We start from the raw sequence: 12389 nt of genomic DNA, 5'->3' as shown, positions 1-12389 counted from the left end.
GGCAAAGTCAAGAAATGAGCTACTATGTGAGACTCCAGATCATTTTATTACAGATCTGCATGGTGAAGTTAAATCACATGAATAAGGGCATTTAACAGCTGGAATAATTTCCAAATAGACTAATTAGAGACTGAATTCTTAATGGTAAAATTTCTAATTGGCTCAAAGCAAGGTTATAGCAAGCAACACACTTGACTTTGCAAAGAATAATGAATATTTGCAAGTCTAGTAAAATTACATGCTTCTCTAAGGAAATTGTTAGCAAAGAGGGAAAAAACCCTGAAGTGATCCTAAAGCGCATGTCACAAGACAAAACTGGCAGAGACCTAATAAGAGTGAAGAGAACAGGTAAAACAGTAAACAAGTACAGAGATGATTTATTGCATTTATTTGCAGTAAATTTGAAACAAAATAAGACAACAAAGAAGTCTCTCCCTGAAGGCCTGCCTTGTTAGGCATGCAGTAAAACCCCTAACTATTTCACTGAAATTTGTTCTCAGTATAAATTACAGATTTACAAAAGGAAAAGACATGAATGTGCAGCTAGAGGACAGAGCTCTGATAAGGACAATAAAACATCATTCCTTCTCAGTCTTTTAATACATTTACAAAGGCAAGTGATGTAGCTTTGGCCAGTGATAACTGAGCTGAAGCAAGTACCAGAACAAGATATTGGAAGTGCCACTTTGTATTTCCAGCTGGGACAACAGACAGCACTTCAGCAGGGAATTGTACAAGGGAGGGAAGGGGAGGATGCAATCATTGACAAAACACTGGACTATGCCACCATGGGGCAGCCCTACCACCACACTGTCCCCACAGAAGACACTGATGAGGAGGAAAAGGGATTTGGAACATTTAGGTACAAAGTCAACTCTACCCTCAAATTAGAAATAATGCAAGCCACATGATACGTCAAAACAATTGACTGACACCAGATGAACTGGGAAAACAACAGGCTACCAGAGATTGTCTTTAAAAGATGATTTTATAAAGCAAGTACAAAAACAAAACGTAGGGTGAGATTGGTTTTGCATGGCTGTGGAAGAACAATCAATCTAGCAGAATCTGAGATGCTGAAACAAGAAAATTCTATGAATTAATGTGCTGGAAAGCAGGTAGAAAAATCAACAGTTAGATGGATATACAGCTTGTTTGCTTATCATGATAGAGGAATTATTCTCGAACAGCTTGATGGAGAACTGAAAGAAAAGATTGTTGAAGACAACAGAATTTGCCTTGGTAGAGTTGCCACTGTGCCAGTTCACAGTATCTCAACTCTTTGGAGCAGCAAATAAAACTGAAATTTGATCTTGACAATACTTGTTGAGGGACACCAACCAAATGGATTGACAGCTCTGCCATGATAATAAACCCGGATGAGTCAAGGATTTGAATACATCTGAAAGAACTTCTCAAAAGCAGAAAATGTGAGCACCACCTCCTGGGAACTGAGGAAGAGGTCACATCTAGACCTCAAAAAGCAAAGGCATACTTTTAGTGCAAATATATTCACTTTGGTCAAAACACAACATATAAAATGCCCCACATACATTTCCTCAGGTAGATGTTTACCTGAGTTCCTGTTAGGCTGCTACTAGGTCCTTGATGGGTATGAAAGCATCAAGTTTGCCACAGGACTCTAACATTTGGAAGTAGTGTTAAGATGCTTCTAAGGTTCCAGAAATTATTATAAAATTGCAAAATTACTGAATGGAGCTTTTACTGGTGCACAGATTTTCAGTAATTTGCATGAAGAGAAAACACAAGAAGCTGCAAGAGGATGTGCTCGAAGTCATGTATAATTTGAGTGTGACCCACTTCTGTAATAGAATTAAACAGTCTCAAGTAAGAAGAATAAAATGAAGTAATCACAGTGAAATTTAGGAGCATAATTCCAAACAGAGAAACTCTCAAAAAGAGAAGCTCTCCCACCTTGCAGGGCAAAATTATACTGACAATACTGAAATGAAACTACAACAGATAGTGTAATTCCAGGTACAGAAGGCTATGCAGCAACAACACCATCATGCAAAATGAGATAACAAATGCTAAACATAATTTGCAGTATCCATCTGGCTCTGTACAAGATGAGGGACTGAAAAAAAATCCTACTGTGGTCAGGGAAATGCTGTCATTCAAGATAAGGTATCCAAGTATAAATTCTACAATAAATACAGAAAATTATGCAAAAAAGCCCCATTCGAAGCCATAAGAGACCTGTGATTCCTGTTGATACAGATACATTCGGACTGAACAGAAAAGATGAACTATTAATAATTTTAACTTGTTACAAAACATGCTGCATAACCACATAAAACACACTCTAAATCACAGTTTACATGTCCTGGATTCCAGATGAGCTAATATCAGATAACAGCCTGCATTTCACAAACGACTTGTTTCAGCAATTTGCTTGAGAAATTACATCAAGCAAACTACAGCAAGTCCTTATGAGGTACTGGCACATGGGCTAGCAAGAAGACTGCTTGGTAAATATAATAACAAATCAGAGGTCCAAGCAAACCACATCTGGCCTTGTTAGATTACTGCAGCACACTTCTTAGTGCTCTGTTGAGATTTCCTGTTCAAAGAATTATGGACAGGGACAAACTCCACAGATATGTTAAGCCAGCAATGTTTAAGCATTACAAAAGAGCTATTTGTCTAGAAACACAAGCAGAGCAAATGCTACAAACACAAGTGGCAGTTACAAATGGAAGGAAAGTTAGATTTCGGGGTGATTATAGAGCTACTAATTGAACACAGCCTCCTCTCAGTTGCAATGAAGTCAGACTACATAAGCCTTCCAAAGAATTTTTGTCATTATTGGACCTGAGAAAAAGTTAAGCAAAACTAAGAGGCACTCTGGCTCCATGTATTTTAAGGACCAATACAATAATATGTTGGCAGCATTTACGTCATGACAGAAGAAACAGCTTTGTATTCAAATACCATCCAGCAATAAAAAAGTTTAAGTTAAAAGATTCATTGACTGTAAAAGGAATGAGTGTGTAACATATAAACAGTCTGGGAACATTGATAGCTACCGACTTTTAGATTAGATGGCTCTAGTTGTATCTTTTATTAACTGACTGCTTCAGTTTGTAGCTGTTACTTTATGCACTTTTGCTGTTAAAAGAATCAGTGTAGCAGTTGCTACTGACATGTGCAAAACAAGAAAGAAAGTAACCTTTGGATAATACTGATCCACGTGTCTGCACTGAAGCAGAAGACAAGTTTGATCTCCTCCCAACACATCTTTATTTAAAATATTACACATCTTGACAGAATTTGGCAGATAAAATAATCTGGTGCCTCTCATTTCAATTAGTTTCATATTCCAACTGCTGGATCTTGTTATTATTTTGTCTATGCAAAGAGTATTCTACTATCAGATGGCTTCTTACTGTATAGGTACTTCCACACTGTGTTCAAGTCAATTATAAACCTCCTGTCAAACAGTTTCAAGCAAGCAGCTTTCTGTGGCATGCTTTTTCTTGTTTTTCAAACCTCGAGTCATTCTTGTAGATCTACAAACCTCTCCCAATCTTTCCACATCCTTCTTTAGCATTGACACCAGATTAGGATGTCCAGAAAGTTTTGCTTTTGCACAGAGATAACCCCACATCATGCACTCATTAAATATTCACATAGAAACTAACATTTAGCAGCTACATTGCACCGAGAGCTCCTGTGCAGCCAGGCTCCCAGAGACCTTTCCAGGGCTGCTGCCTTCTGAGGGAGCCTCTTGTTCTGCGAGGATGACTGACACCTTTTGTTCCCGGTTGCGAGACCATGGATCTGTCTCCACCCAAACGTGCATTGTTTGAGCACACCAAAAGATGGCTTTGTAAGCTATGAGTGACCCATCCCATTTCACATGGTTACACTGAATCTCCTTTCACCTGAAAACTTTATCAGTCATCTTTCAAATCACTGACAAATAACACTGAGCCAAAAAGAAATATCTGCAGCTACACTAGAAACCACCCCATATATAATGATAATTTCCAATTAGTAAACAAGACATAGCTAGTTTATGACAAATTTAAATTTTCTGTATTTATTTAATATACTCTTAATGTTTTAATCTGAATGTTTTGCTGTAGCAAGTTAAAACACCACACATATCTAGGCATATTAGAGCAAAATAGCCCCCTGTTCAAAGTGAGCTTTTAATTATGTAAGAAATACCAAGCTAATTTGGCAGGCCCATTGCCCATAACACTTTGACACCCACAACAAATCATTTACAGACATCCCCACAAAGGCCAGCCTGCGCTTGCACAGACTTCAAATGTGTTTGTGGGCACAGAGAGAGCTGATGTCTAATGTCACCAGCACAACATCACTAGAACATAAATACTTGTTACTTGAGCACTTAACTCCTCTTCTGGGACTACAGAAGCTTTCCTGCATGTCACACACTTATCTGTATCACAGCACAACACAGATAAACAGATGATAAAATGCACTGAAGTGATGATCTGCCTGGAGGGCAAAAGCCCAGCTAAACAAAAACCACCACCAGAGAAAAGAAGAGAGAACAGAAGGAATGGTGTTCGCTTTGAGACATTCACCCAGCACTGTGTTTGGGACTTGACTCTCACACCCTTCATTTCAATTAACCCTGTGCCTTGAAGTTTGCTGCTAACAGAAAGTTGGATGGCATCTCTAGTAAAGGCTGGAGCATTATATGGGAAATGTTGATGATCTTGAGGGCTAGTCTAATAGAAATGGGAAGAAGCTCAAAAGCACAGAGTGCCAGGGCATGTACCTGGGGAGTGATAAACAGAATCTCTGCTGTAAATTGTGAGAGCACCTGTAGGAAATTACAGAGGAAGAGAAAGGCCTGGATGTATCAACCCACTGAAGGATGAGTGTGGGTCTCCAGTGTGATGCAGCACGAAAAAAGCAAGTACAACCACAAAATACTTCAGACAAGGAATTTCCATCAGAGAAAGGGAACCATCACCCCACTTACACAAGGCATCGATCAGACCTTGTTAGGTAATGGTCCTTCTCATCCATATGTGAGAAAGGCAAGTATAAACAAGAACAGGTTGCAGAAAGGGCTGCTAGATTGGTAACTGCTCTTACACAGAGAAGTCTACAAGAAACCATATACAGAGTGGGAAAAAGAGAACAGAGGATACCATTGCTCTTCATATGTACATCAGAGAAAAAAGAGGCAAATAAACTAAAGGTTACATTTGATTCAAGAACAACTGATAAGTAATAAATATACATTATAACTTGCAGCACAATTTCTAGTTATCAAAGCGCCCCACTATGAAATAAGATAGGGATGGGAATAACAACTGCATAATCTTCAGATTTTTTTACTAAGCTAATTAAATTTAAGGGTAACAGTGTTACTTGCAACAACAGAGTACTGGACTAAACACGTCGAATGGCCCTTTCTAGTCCCATGAGTTATGGACACTGTTTTGTGATAGAAGTAACCTGTAACTTTGGTTGGGTGATCCTTGATGTACTCTAGAAGGAGCTTGGAATGAAACCAAAACACCTAAACCAACTGTGAAAATGTGTTTTCAGTGACTTAGAAAAGGAGGGACATGTGGAAAGGGGGAACATGAGAACAACAAGAAAACACATTTCTTCAAACACCAAATCCTTACCTCCCATGAGGAAGAGAAGCCCCGCCACATACTGCATAAGGCCTCGATCCCAACAGCACCCCAGCACCCCGATAATCCATCCAAAGAGGATGATGGCCACAGCCATGCCCATGAAGCCAGCTGTCATCCTGCGCAGATCTGCAGTGGGGAACACAGAAAAACAATGTGAGTGTGAACAGTATTAAATCATCAGCAGCATCCATTCATAACAGTCTTAATCCAAAACGTTACTGATTTGCAAGGTCTTCAGTGTGTGTCGGCATGGGATGATTTGAGTAAGGATGACTCAGATGGAAGACAAACCATAAATTAAGACACTAGGTTGGGCTCGGAAGAGAGAGCAGGTGACCATTTTCCACCCAAAAAGGCTCAGCACAGATGCAGTCAAGGGACTTAAGACAGCTTGCTCAGGAGTTAAAACTTGTAAAATGGCCTCAGTGCAACGTTGTATCTAATAGTTGTAGTCTCTGGGTACTAGTACAGCATCTGTTTACAGCCTGCCTTCTCATCTCCCTCCATTGCTACACCACATTCAGTGGATGCACCTGCTCAAACTGCTCAGCAAAGCAGTTTCTGTGCTTTGTGCCAGCACAGACGTGACAGAGGATTCACCTCGACTCTGGCCCCTGGTGTGATTTTGGGCACGTCACTGAGCCCCTCTGGGCCACAGCTTCCCACTTGTAAGTGGGGCCCTAGTACCTTGGTGTCCAGCAGTGGGATGAGTGAAACCCAGTACCTCCAGAACAGGGAGGCACACGGACATTCTGCTGTCACACACAATAAATGCACTGCAGGTGCACAGCTGGGGCACAGGACACTTCACTGCCCTCTCTCATATCCAGATGGTGACCTTGCCAGATGATTTTTGGTGAGGATCCAGGGAGCACAAAGAGTAGGAGGAGGGCTGGGGGTTGGAGTGAAACATTTTTTGTGCTCTTCAGGTGTAGAAAACATCTGATACAGGTGCAAGGGGTTGACAGGCATTTATTTCATAAATAAAGGAAAAGGATCTCTAAGACTTAATGTAAGGGATCCTTAAATTAGGCCCTGGCTATATTGTATATTTGCCCTCTGCAAAAAGGTTGGGACTGCTGGGATCCCTCTTCCTGCATGTGCTGGGGAAAAAAAAATTATTCACAGTTGGTTTCGATGTGAAATCTGGGCAGTAAGACAACATGGCAATCGAAAAAGTAAGGACTATGTGAGCTAAAGGGCATCTTCACACTCTCAAATAATGAAACAGATGGGGGCATCTTCACTAACATTTGATTGTTCCCTGTTCCCTCTCAGGCACACATAAAAAGTTTAAGCAGTGATATGTCAAGAGTATATGTACAGGGAAAATTTCAGCCAAGTCAGCTCTCCAAACATTTATTTCCTTCTTGAAACTTTTTTTTTCTTTGCATAGCAATGATTTTACTTTATTTTTTTTCCCCAAGAAACAGAATGCTTATGACAGAGGAAGATTTGAAAACTGTGAATCACCCACCAGTCTCTATGGCAGCTTTTCTCCTTGGCTGGCCTTAGACTACTTCTCAATTTCTGTTATTTTTTACGTTTTTCCCACAGTGGATAAAAGGACCACCAATACCAGCAGCACAGATTGAACAAAATTTTTGAACAGTGATTAATTACCATCATCAGAGATTTTTAAAACTCTGCACCCAAAATGCTAAGTATCCACAAGGTCTGCAGGTATACTGGGACAGAATGATTTGATTCAGTGAAAGGCAGTTTACTCAGGTCCATGTTCATCACAGCACTTCTTATGCAAGATCAAGTGGCAGAATGCAACCCCTCCCTAGAAACTACAACTGGTTCCCGTAAATTGCCACTGCTTTTTCAAGGAGTCTCTACATCTGAGTATGTTCCTGGAGTTCTAGTGCAGAAATAAAAAAGCATTTCCTGAAAAATCTTGTACTTCCCATAGGCAATGCTGGTCTCTGTCCCTTGGGAATTTCTCTGAGTGCTTTCTAAAACAAGCAGTAAATGTTAGTAAGCATCTTTGATGGCTGCCTTCCTACTTTTTCGCCCGTGAAGGCTCAATTTGAAAGATGAATGAAAACCTAAACTGTTTACTGTTTTCTATGTCATCTTCAATAAGAGCACAATGCTCTCAGAGGTGCTGCACAGCTGTCTGTGTCAGCCCTACAAACCCCTTCAATTTAACTTGTGACTGCTGACGCCAGGTAACAACAGCACTTGTTAGTCCTAATAGAAACATACCCCAACAACCTGCTTTTAATGAGCTGAATTAAAATAGCTTATTCAGCTTCAAGAAGTCTCGAACCTATCCCAATGCTGAGCTGATGGAGCCAGTTTTTACAGGTCCCAGAGTGGATCACGTGCATTCCCGCATCCTGTATACCAAACTAAGGAATGGTTTTTATCCCACTAAAACCAGTTTGAGCTCTGCCACTGAACAGAAGAGTTAAAGGAGCAGGACCAAGATTTCTACACCAAATTTTGACATTTGTTTCACTTGACCTCTACTCCTGATGGAGCCTGAAATTTGCTTTCTAACAACACAGCAAAATTAATCATCTTAACCCTGGGCTTACATTATCTCTTGAAAAAAAGCCAGAAAGCCAACTTCTGACAGACACTTAATACCACGTGTTGAAAAATTCAAACTTCTTTAAGAGATCTTAGTTCTCACAAGTTCAGTGAGCTTAGTTCAAGATTGCCACTGCTTAAGCCAGTTGTAAATCTGCTCCTTACAAGTCCACCCATTAGAGCTTATCTGAAACAAAATATAAACTTTCTATTCAAAACCATCTTAGCTGCATAACATTCATTGCGGGGGGCCCTTGCAAATGGTAGTGCTGAGAAAGTTGGTTTCAAATTTCAAAATTCAAATTTCAAATCAAAGTTGCAAAGTTGGTTTCAATAATAGCCTGCACTTGTCCAACATCATCTTCCTGGTGCTCCTTACCTACCACAGGAAGCTAAGGGCAGTGCTCCTATCAAGTCTATTTAAAGTGATTCTTTTGTGGAAAAGTACTTAATGTGTACAAACGAATCATCACCCTCAGGCTACTTAGTGAAGGACAGGGAACAGGAGTCCCTGGATTCAACCCCTATTTACTGGTATATTTTATGATAACTGTTTTGTTGGTGTGGTGCTTCACATGGAAAGGACAGAAGAAAAGCAAAGATTTGCATTGTGTACTCGAGGCAGTATTTAAATTCGTTTTGCTAATTTAGGATGGAGGGATGACATATAAATAAACAATAGCTCATCAGTACAAATTGATGGGGTTTTGTCTGAGTTTGATTGGCGCTGCTGAGACCCTTTCTGAATGCATCCTGCAAAGGTAAAAAGGGTCATGCTGCCACATAGCACCACTTTATGTCATTTGAGCACATCCTGGGTTGGTTTGTTTTTATTTTCCTGAAATTGCTTCTATTTTTAGACTATGAAATGAATAGTTCTCTGCATTCTTTCTCTCTTTGAAAAGCTCTGTGAGTAACTACAGCATCTCAGGGTCACAGTACGATGATCCCAATCAACTGAAGGAGTGGCTGTGCCAGCAACACTCATTGCTGAATCTTATACAGCCAAACGGGAGCTGCAACCGCAAACCGACCTTATCTCAGTGCACTCATGTGCATTTCTTAGCTGGCATTGTACCTGATCCTCTCATGGACACCCAACCCAGGTCCTCACACTGCAGGAAAGTGCACAGACTGCAGGGACACTTTGAATTTCCCTTCTCCACCACCTAGCAAACAGAACCTTTCAAAGTGTAGCTGCACAGTGCAAGTAAGGAAGGTATTACATTGCTTGTTCTGTAACACCTATAATACAGAGGCTGAGTTTTAAAGCCTTGCCTGTATGACCACTAGTTTCAATGATTTACTGTATGGACATAGATATCACCATTACTTGTGGGTGAAAGTGCAAAATTACCTTTCCACACGTGTTTTAGAGACACTTTCTTCATCCCTTTTTGATGTTGACTAAAAGCTACAAGTGAGTATCTTGTCTTTGAGAGTACTTTTCAAGCCTAGCACTGCTACAGTTCCTGCTGAGTGTAACAGGCAGGGAATTCAATCCTGACTCAAAACCAAAATGGATGATCAGGCAAGGAACACAAGCATCATGTTCACGTAGGCTGGAAACAACAAATTTCTTGACTGGTAGCATTGGAGAAGGGACAGAGAATGAAGTAATTCAATTCCTATGACTAAAACTGAAATGGTAAATTTGAAAGCCACAAGCTTTGTGATTCGTGATAAAAAGAAACATTAACATTTTAGACAACCTTCTTAAAACAGAGTCTCATAAAACAATGTACATTTCCTAAAAGCATTTTAGTTTTCTGCTGGAGAATGTTAACTCTAGAGGTTTTCTGAAGATAAATAAAGGCAGAAAGGCTGACTAAGATCCGTTTATTTCCAAGCAACATGTGGTGAAAGGTTGCCTCTGTCAAATGCCCCTGCCCTTCCTTTCACCCTGATATCTGTCCATCTGTATTTGTTATGAGCAATAAAGTAATTCATACTGGTTATCACATCGTGGAAGAAGTTTCACACCCCAGCAGCTGCAAACATAACATGTTCTGAATCAGCTTTGCTTCTTGAAAATTTCAATATGCCTTTTTGACTTCTGATGTTCTGTCCCCTTTCTTGAAATTGCAAGTCATCTTTCTAAAGCAAGGGCTCGGTCTTCCTGTTGATATCTTTCTATTTTTCTTTCCACAGAGTTTAATAACACTTCCAAAATACTAGAGATTTCTCTCCTCACAACACATACAGCAAGGAATATATGAGCCTTTTGTGAAAAATGGGGAAGCCAAGTCAAGAACAGTCAACATGCCTACAGCTACAAGAAAAGTTTGTGGAGGAGTGTATCATTAAACCTGTATTATCAGGCTTTCTGGCCAGCTCTTGAGCCTCACAGCGCTGCTTTTGCTCTCAGAAGTGCTTGTCCTGAAGCATTAGGTAACAGATCAAACTACAGCACTTGTTATCAGACCATGAGAAAGTGCAAAACTGCTGCAAAGAGTATTTCAGATAGTCCATCCTACACATCCTCCTTTCTTCTCTCAGTAGAGAAAGGTCCATAGGGACTAAGGACCCTGAAGTCTGTATGCAAAATATCTGGAACAGCTTAGGGAGACATTCTGGGTATAGCATCGTTCCTTCCTGAGGTATCCCAACAAAAGGGGAAAACAAAAGAAAATCACAGATGTGTTTCTGTGCCATTCTGGGACCAAATGTCAGGATACAGTAAAGTCACAAGCAGAAATAGACTGGGATGACATAATTCTTTAGAATAATCCCTCATTGCAGGTCACTTTGATTTATACCCTCCTGTATTAGATTCCCTCTGATTTATCTTTCGCAGGGATTAAGACATTTGTACTTAAAAAGAGTCTAAACCACTCTTATTTTTCTTTTTCCAAACAAATTCATGCATTGGAAATTGTTCAAGAACAGCACACAGTCCTAGAGCACAATTTAGCAGATTTCCCTGGCCTTTGTTTAAACTACTTACCTTACAAAGAATCAGCATCACAAAGTAATCTTCCTCTGACATCATCCCTTCTCTTATCTCACCCCAAAACTTCGGGGGAGCAAGATAAAATTGGACAGACCTGTGTTTTATTGCAAGCCAGCCCTAGCAGCTCCCAGGTACAATGAACAAGCGAGTGTTAATGCAGGTGATTTTGAGTGGCATCTCCTGGCTCTCACTGTTCACTCTGCAGAGCTTAAGACTGTATTTTGGATGAGGTTGGCAAATAGAAGGTGAGGTTTTTAATCTTTTTTTTTCTGCTCCAGGTATGGAGAGATAAGAAAAGAAATATGTATTAGTCTACCTGAGACTCAGTTAAAATCTCTGAGTGCCTTTTACTGAATCATGTGGCAAACCAGTCTTCAGTTTAAAGATTACTCTAATGCAGTCACAATGAGTACAACCCACTTCAACAAAAGTAACAGTGGATTATATTTATATGGAAGTACTCTGTACAAGAGAGTGACTCAGAAATATGCACTCACAAATACACTGTAAAACACAACTCTCTCAAAGCTGAGAGAAAACGCAGCAGAAGACCCTCACAAAAAAGTTGCCTCTCTCAAAGATGGAGGTGAGCCTTCATATCTCATGAGGTAAAATGGGGTTTATAAGATACATGAAATCTTCTCCTAAACCAGAAAATCCCATCACCTTCTCTTGACTACAGTTTGTGTTTGTGTGACAAAGTGGTAAGTGTTTGGTTGCCAGCATGTATGAACTTGCCTATATGGATATGCTAATAGGAAGCTTCATAAGCTGGGTGTGGTCTGTGAAGTCAACAAGTCCTTCAGGACGAGGCATACATAGAATGGACATCCTGACACATCATTTATTCTTGTCAGGACAGGTCCATCTACATGGATTTCCTCCATCAGAATTCTTAAGTGTTCTTGTGTTCTTACATTTATTTAAACCAGAAACAATCACAAAAGGAAGGTACCAGTTATGCACTGCTGGCACTTCAGTCTGCCTTCCTTAACAAGAAACCCCACGACTTCAGGGTCAGGTAAGCAGACCACCATGGGAGGAATGAAGTCCTGTCTTCTACAAAGGCTGACACTTTAGAGGTTCATGCTGACAAACAGCAAATTTCATGTGACACTGCAATTTCTTGTCTCTGGTGAATTTTCATAAAGCACCAGAGGGGAAAGGGGATATCCCAGACCAGGCCACACACTGGTCTGTTACTGTCTGAAAGCAATTTCTTGAGTATTTGGGGA

General features: G+C 40.2%; 1 protein-coding gene across 3 annotated transcripts in view; it reads right to left on the bottom strand.

Annotated features, from left to right (window-relative positions):
• The window catches only part of TMEM178B (transmembrane protein 178B), a 231101-nt gene that overhangs the window by 25719 nt on the left and 192993 nt on the right, over positions 1-12389 (bottom strand). For all 3 annotated transcript variants that reach the window (XR_011697389.1, XM_071551151.1, XM_071551152.1), the window contains one exon: positions 5646-5783. Coding sequence is in view for 2 of the 3 variants with exons in the window: in XM_071551151.1 (XP_071407252.1) it covers positions 5646-5783 (138 nt within the window). In the remaining variant the exon portion in view is untranslated. The remainder of the gene's footprint in view (positions 1-5645; positions 5784-12389) is intronic.

The sequence above is a fragment of the Pithys albifrons genome, chromosome 3, assembly GCF_047495875.1.
Source record: "Pithys albifrons albifrons isolate INPA30051 chromosome 3, PitAlb_v1, whole genome shotgun sequence".
Lineage (NCBI taxonomy): Eukaryota > Metazoa > Chordata > Aves > Passeriformes > Thamnophilidae > Pithys > Pithys albifrons.
This window is presented reverse-complemented; position numbering and strand designations above follow the sequence as displayed.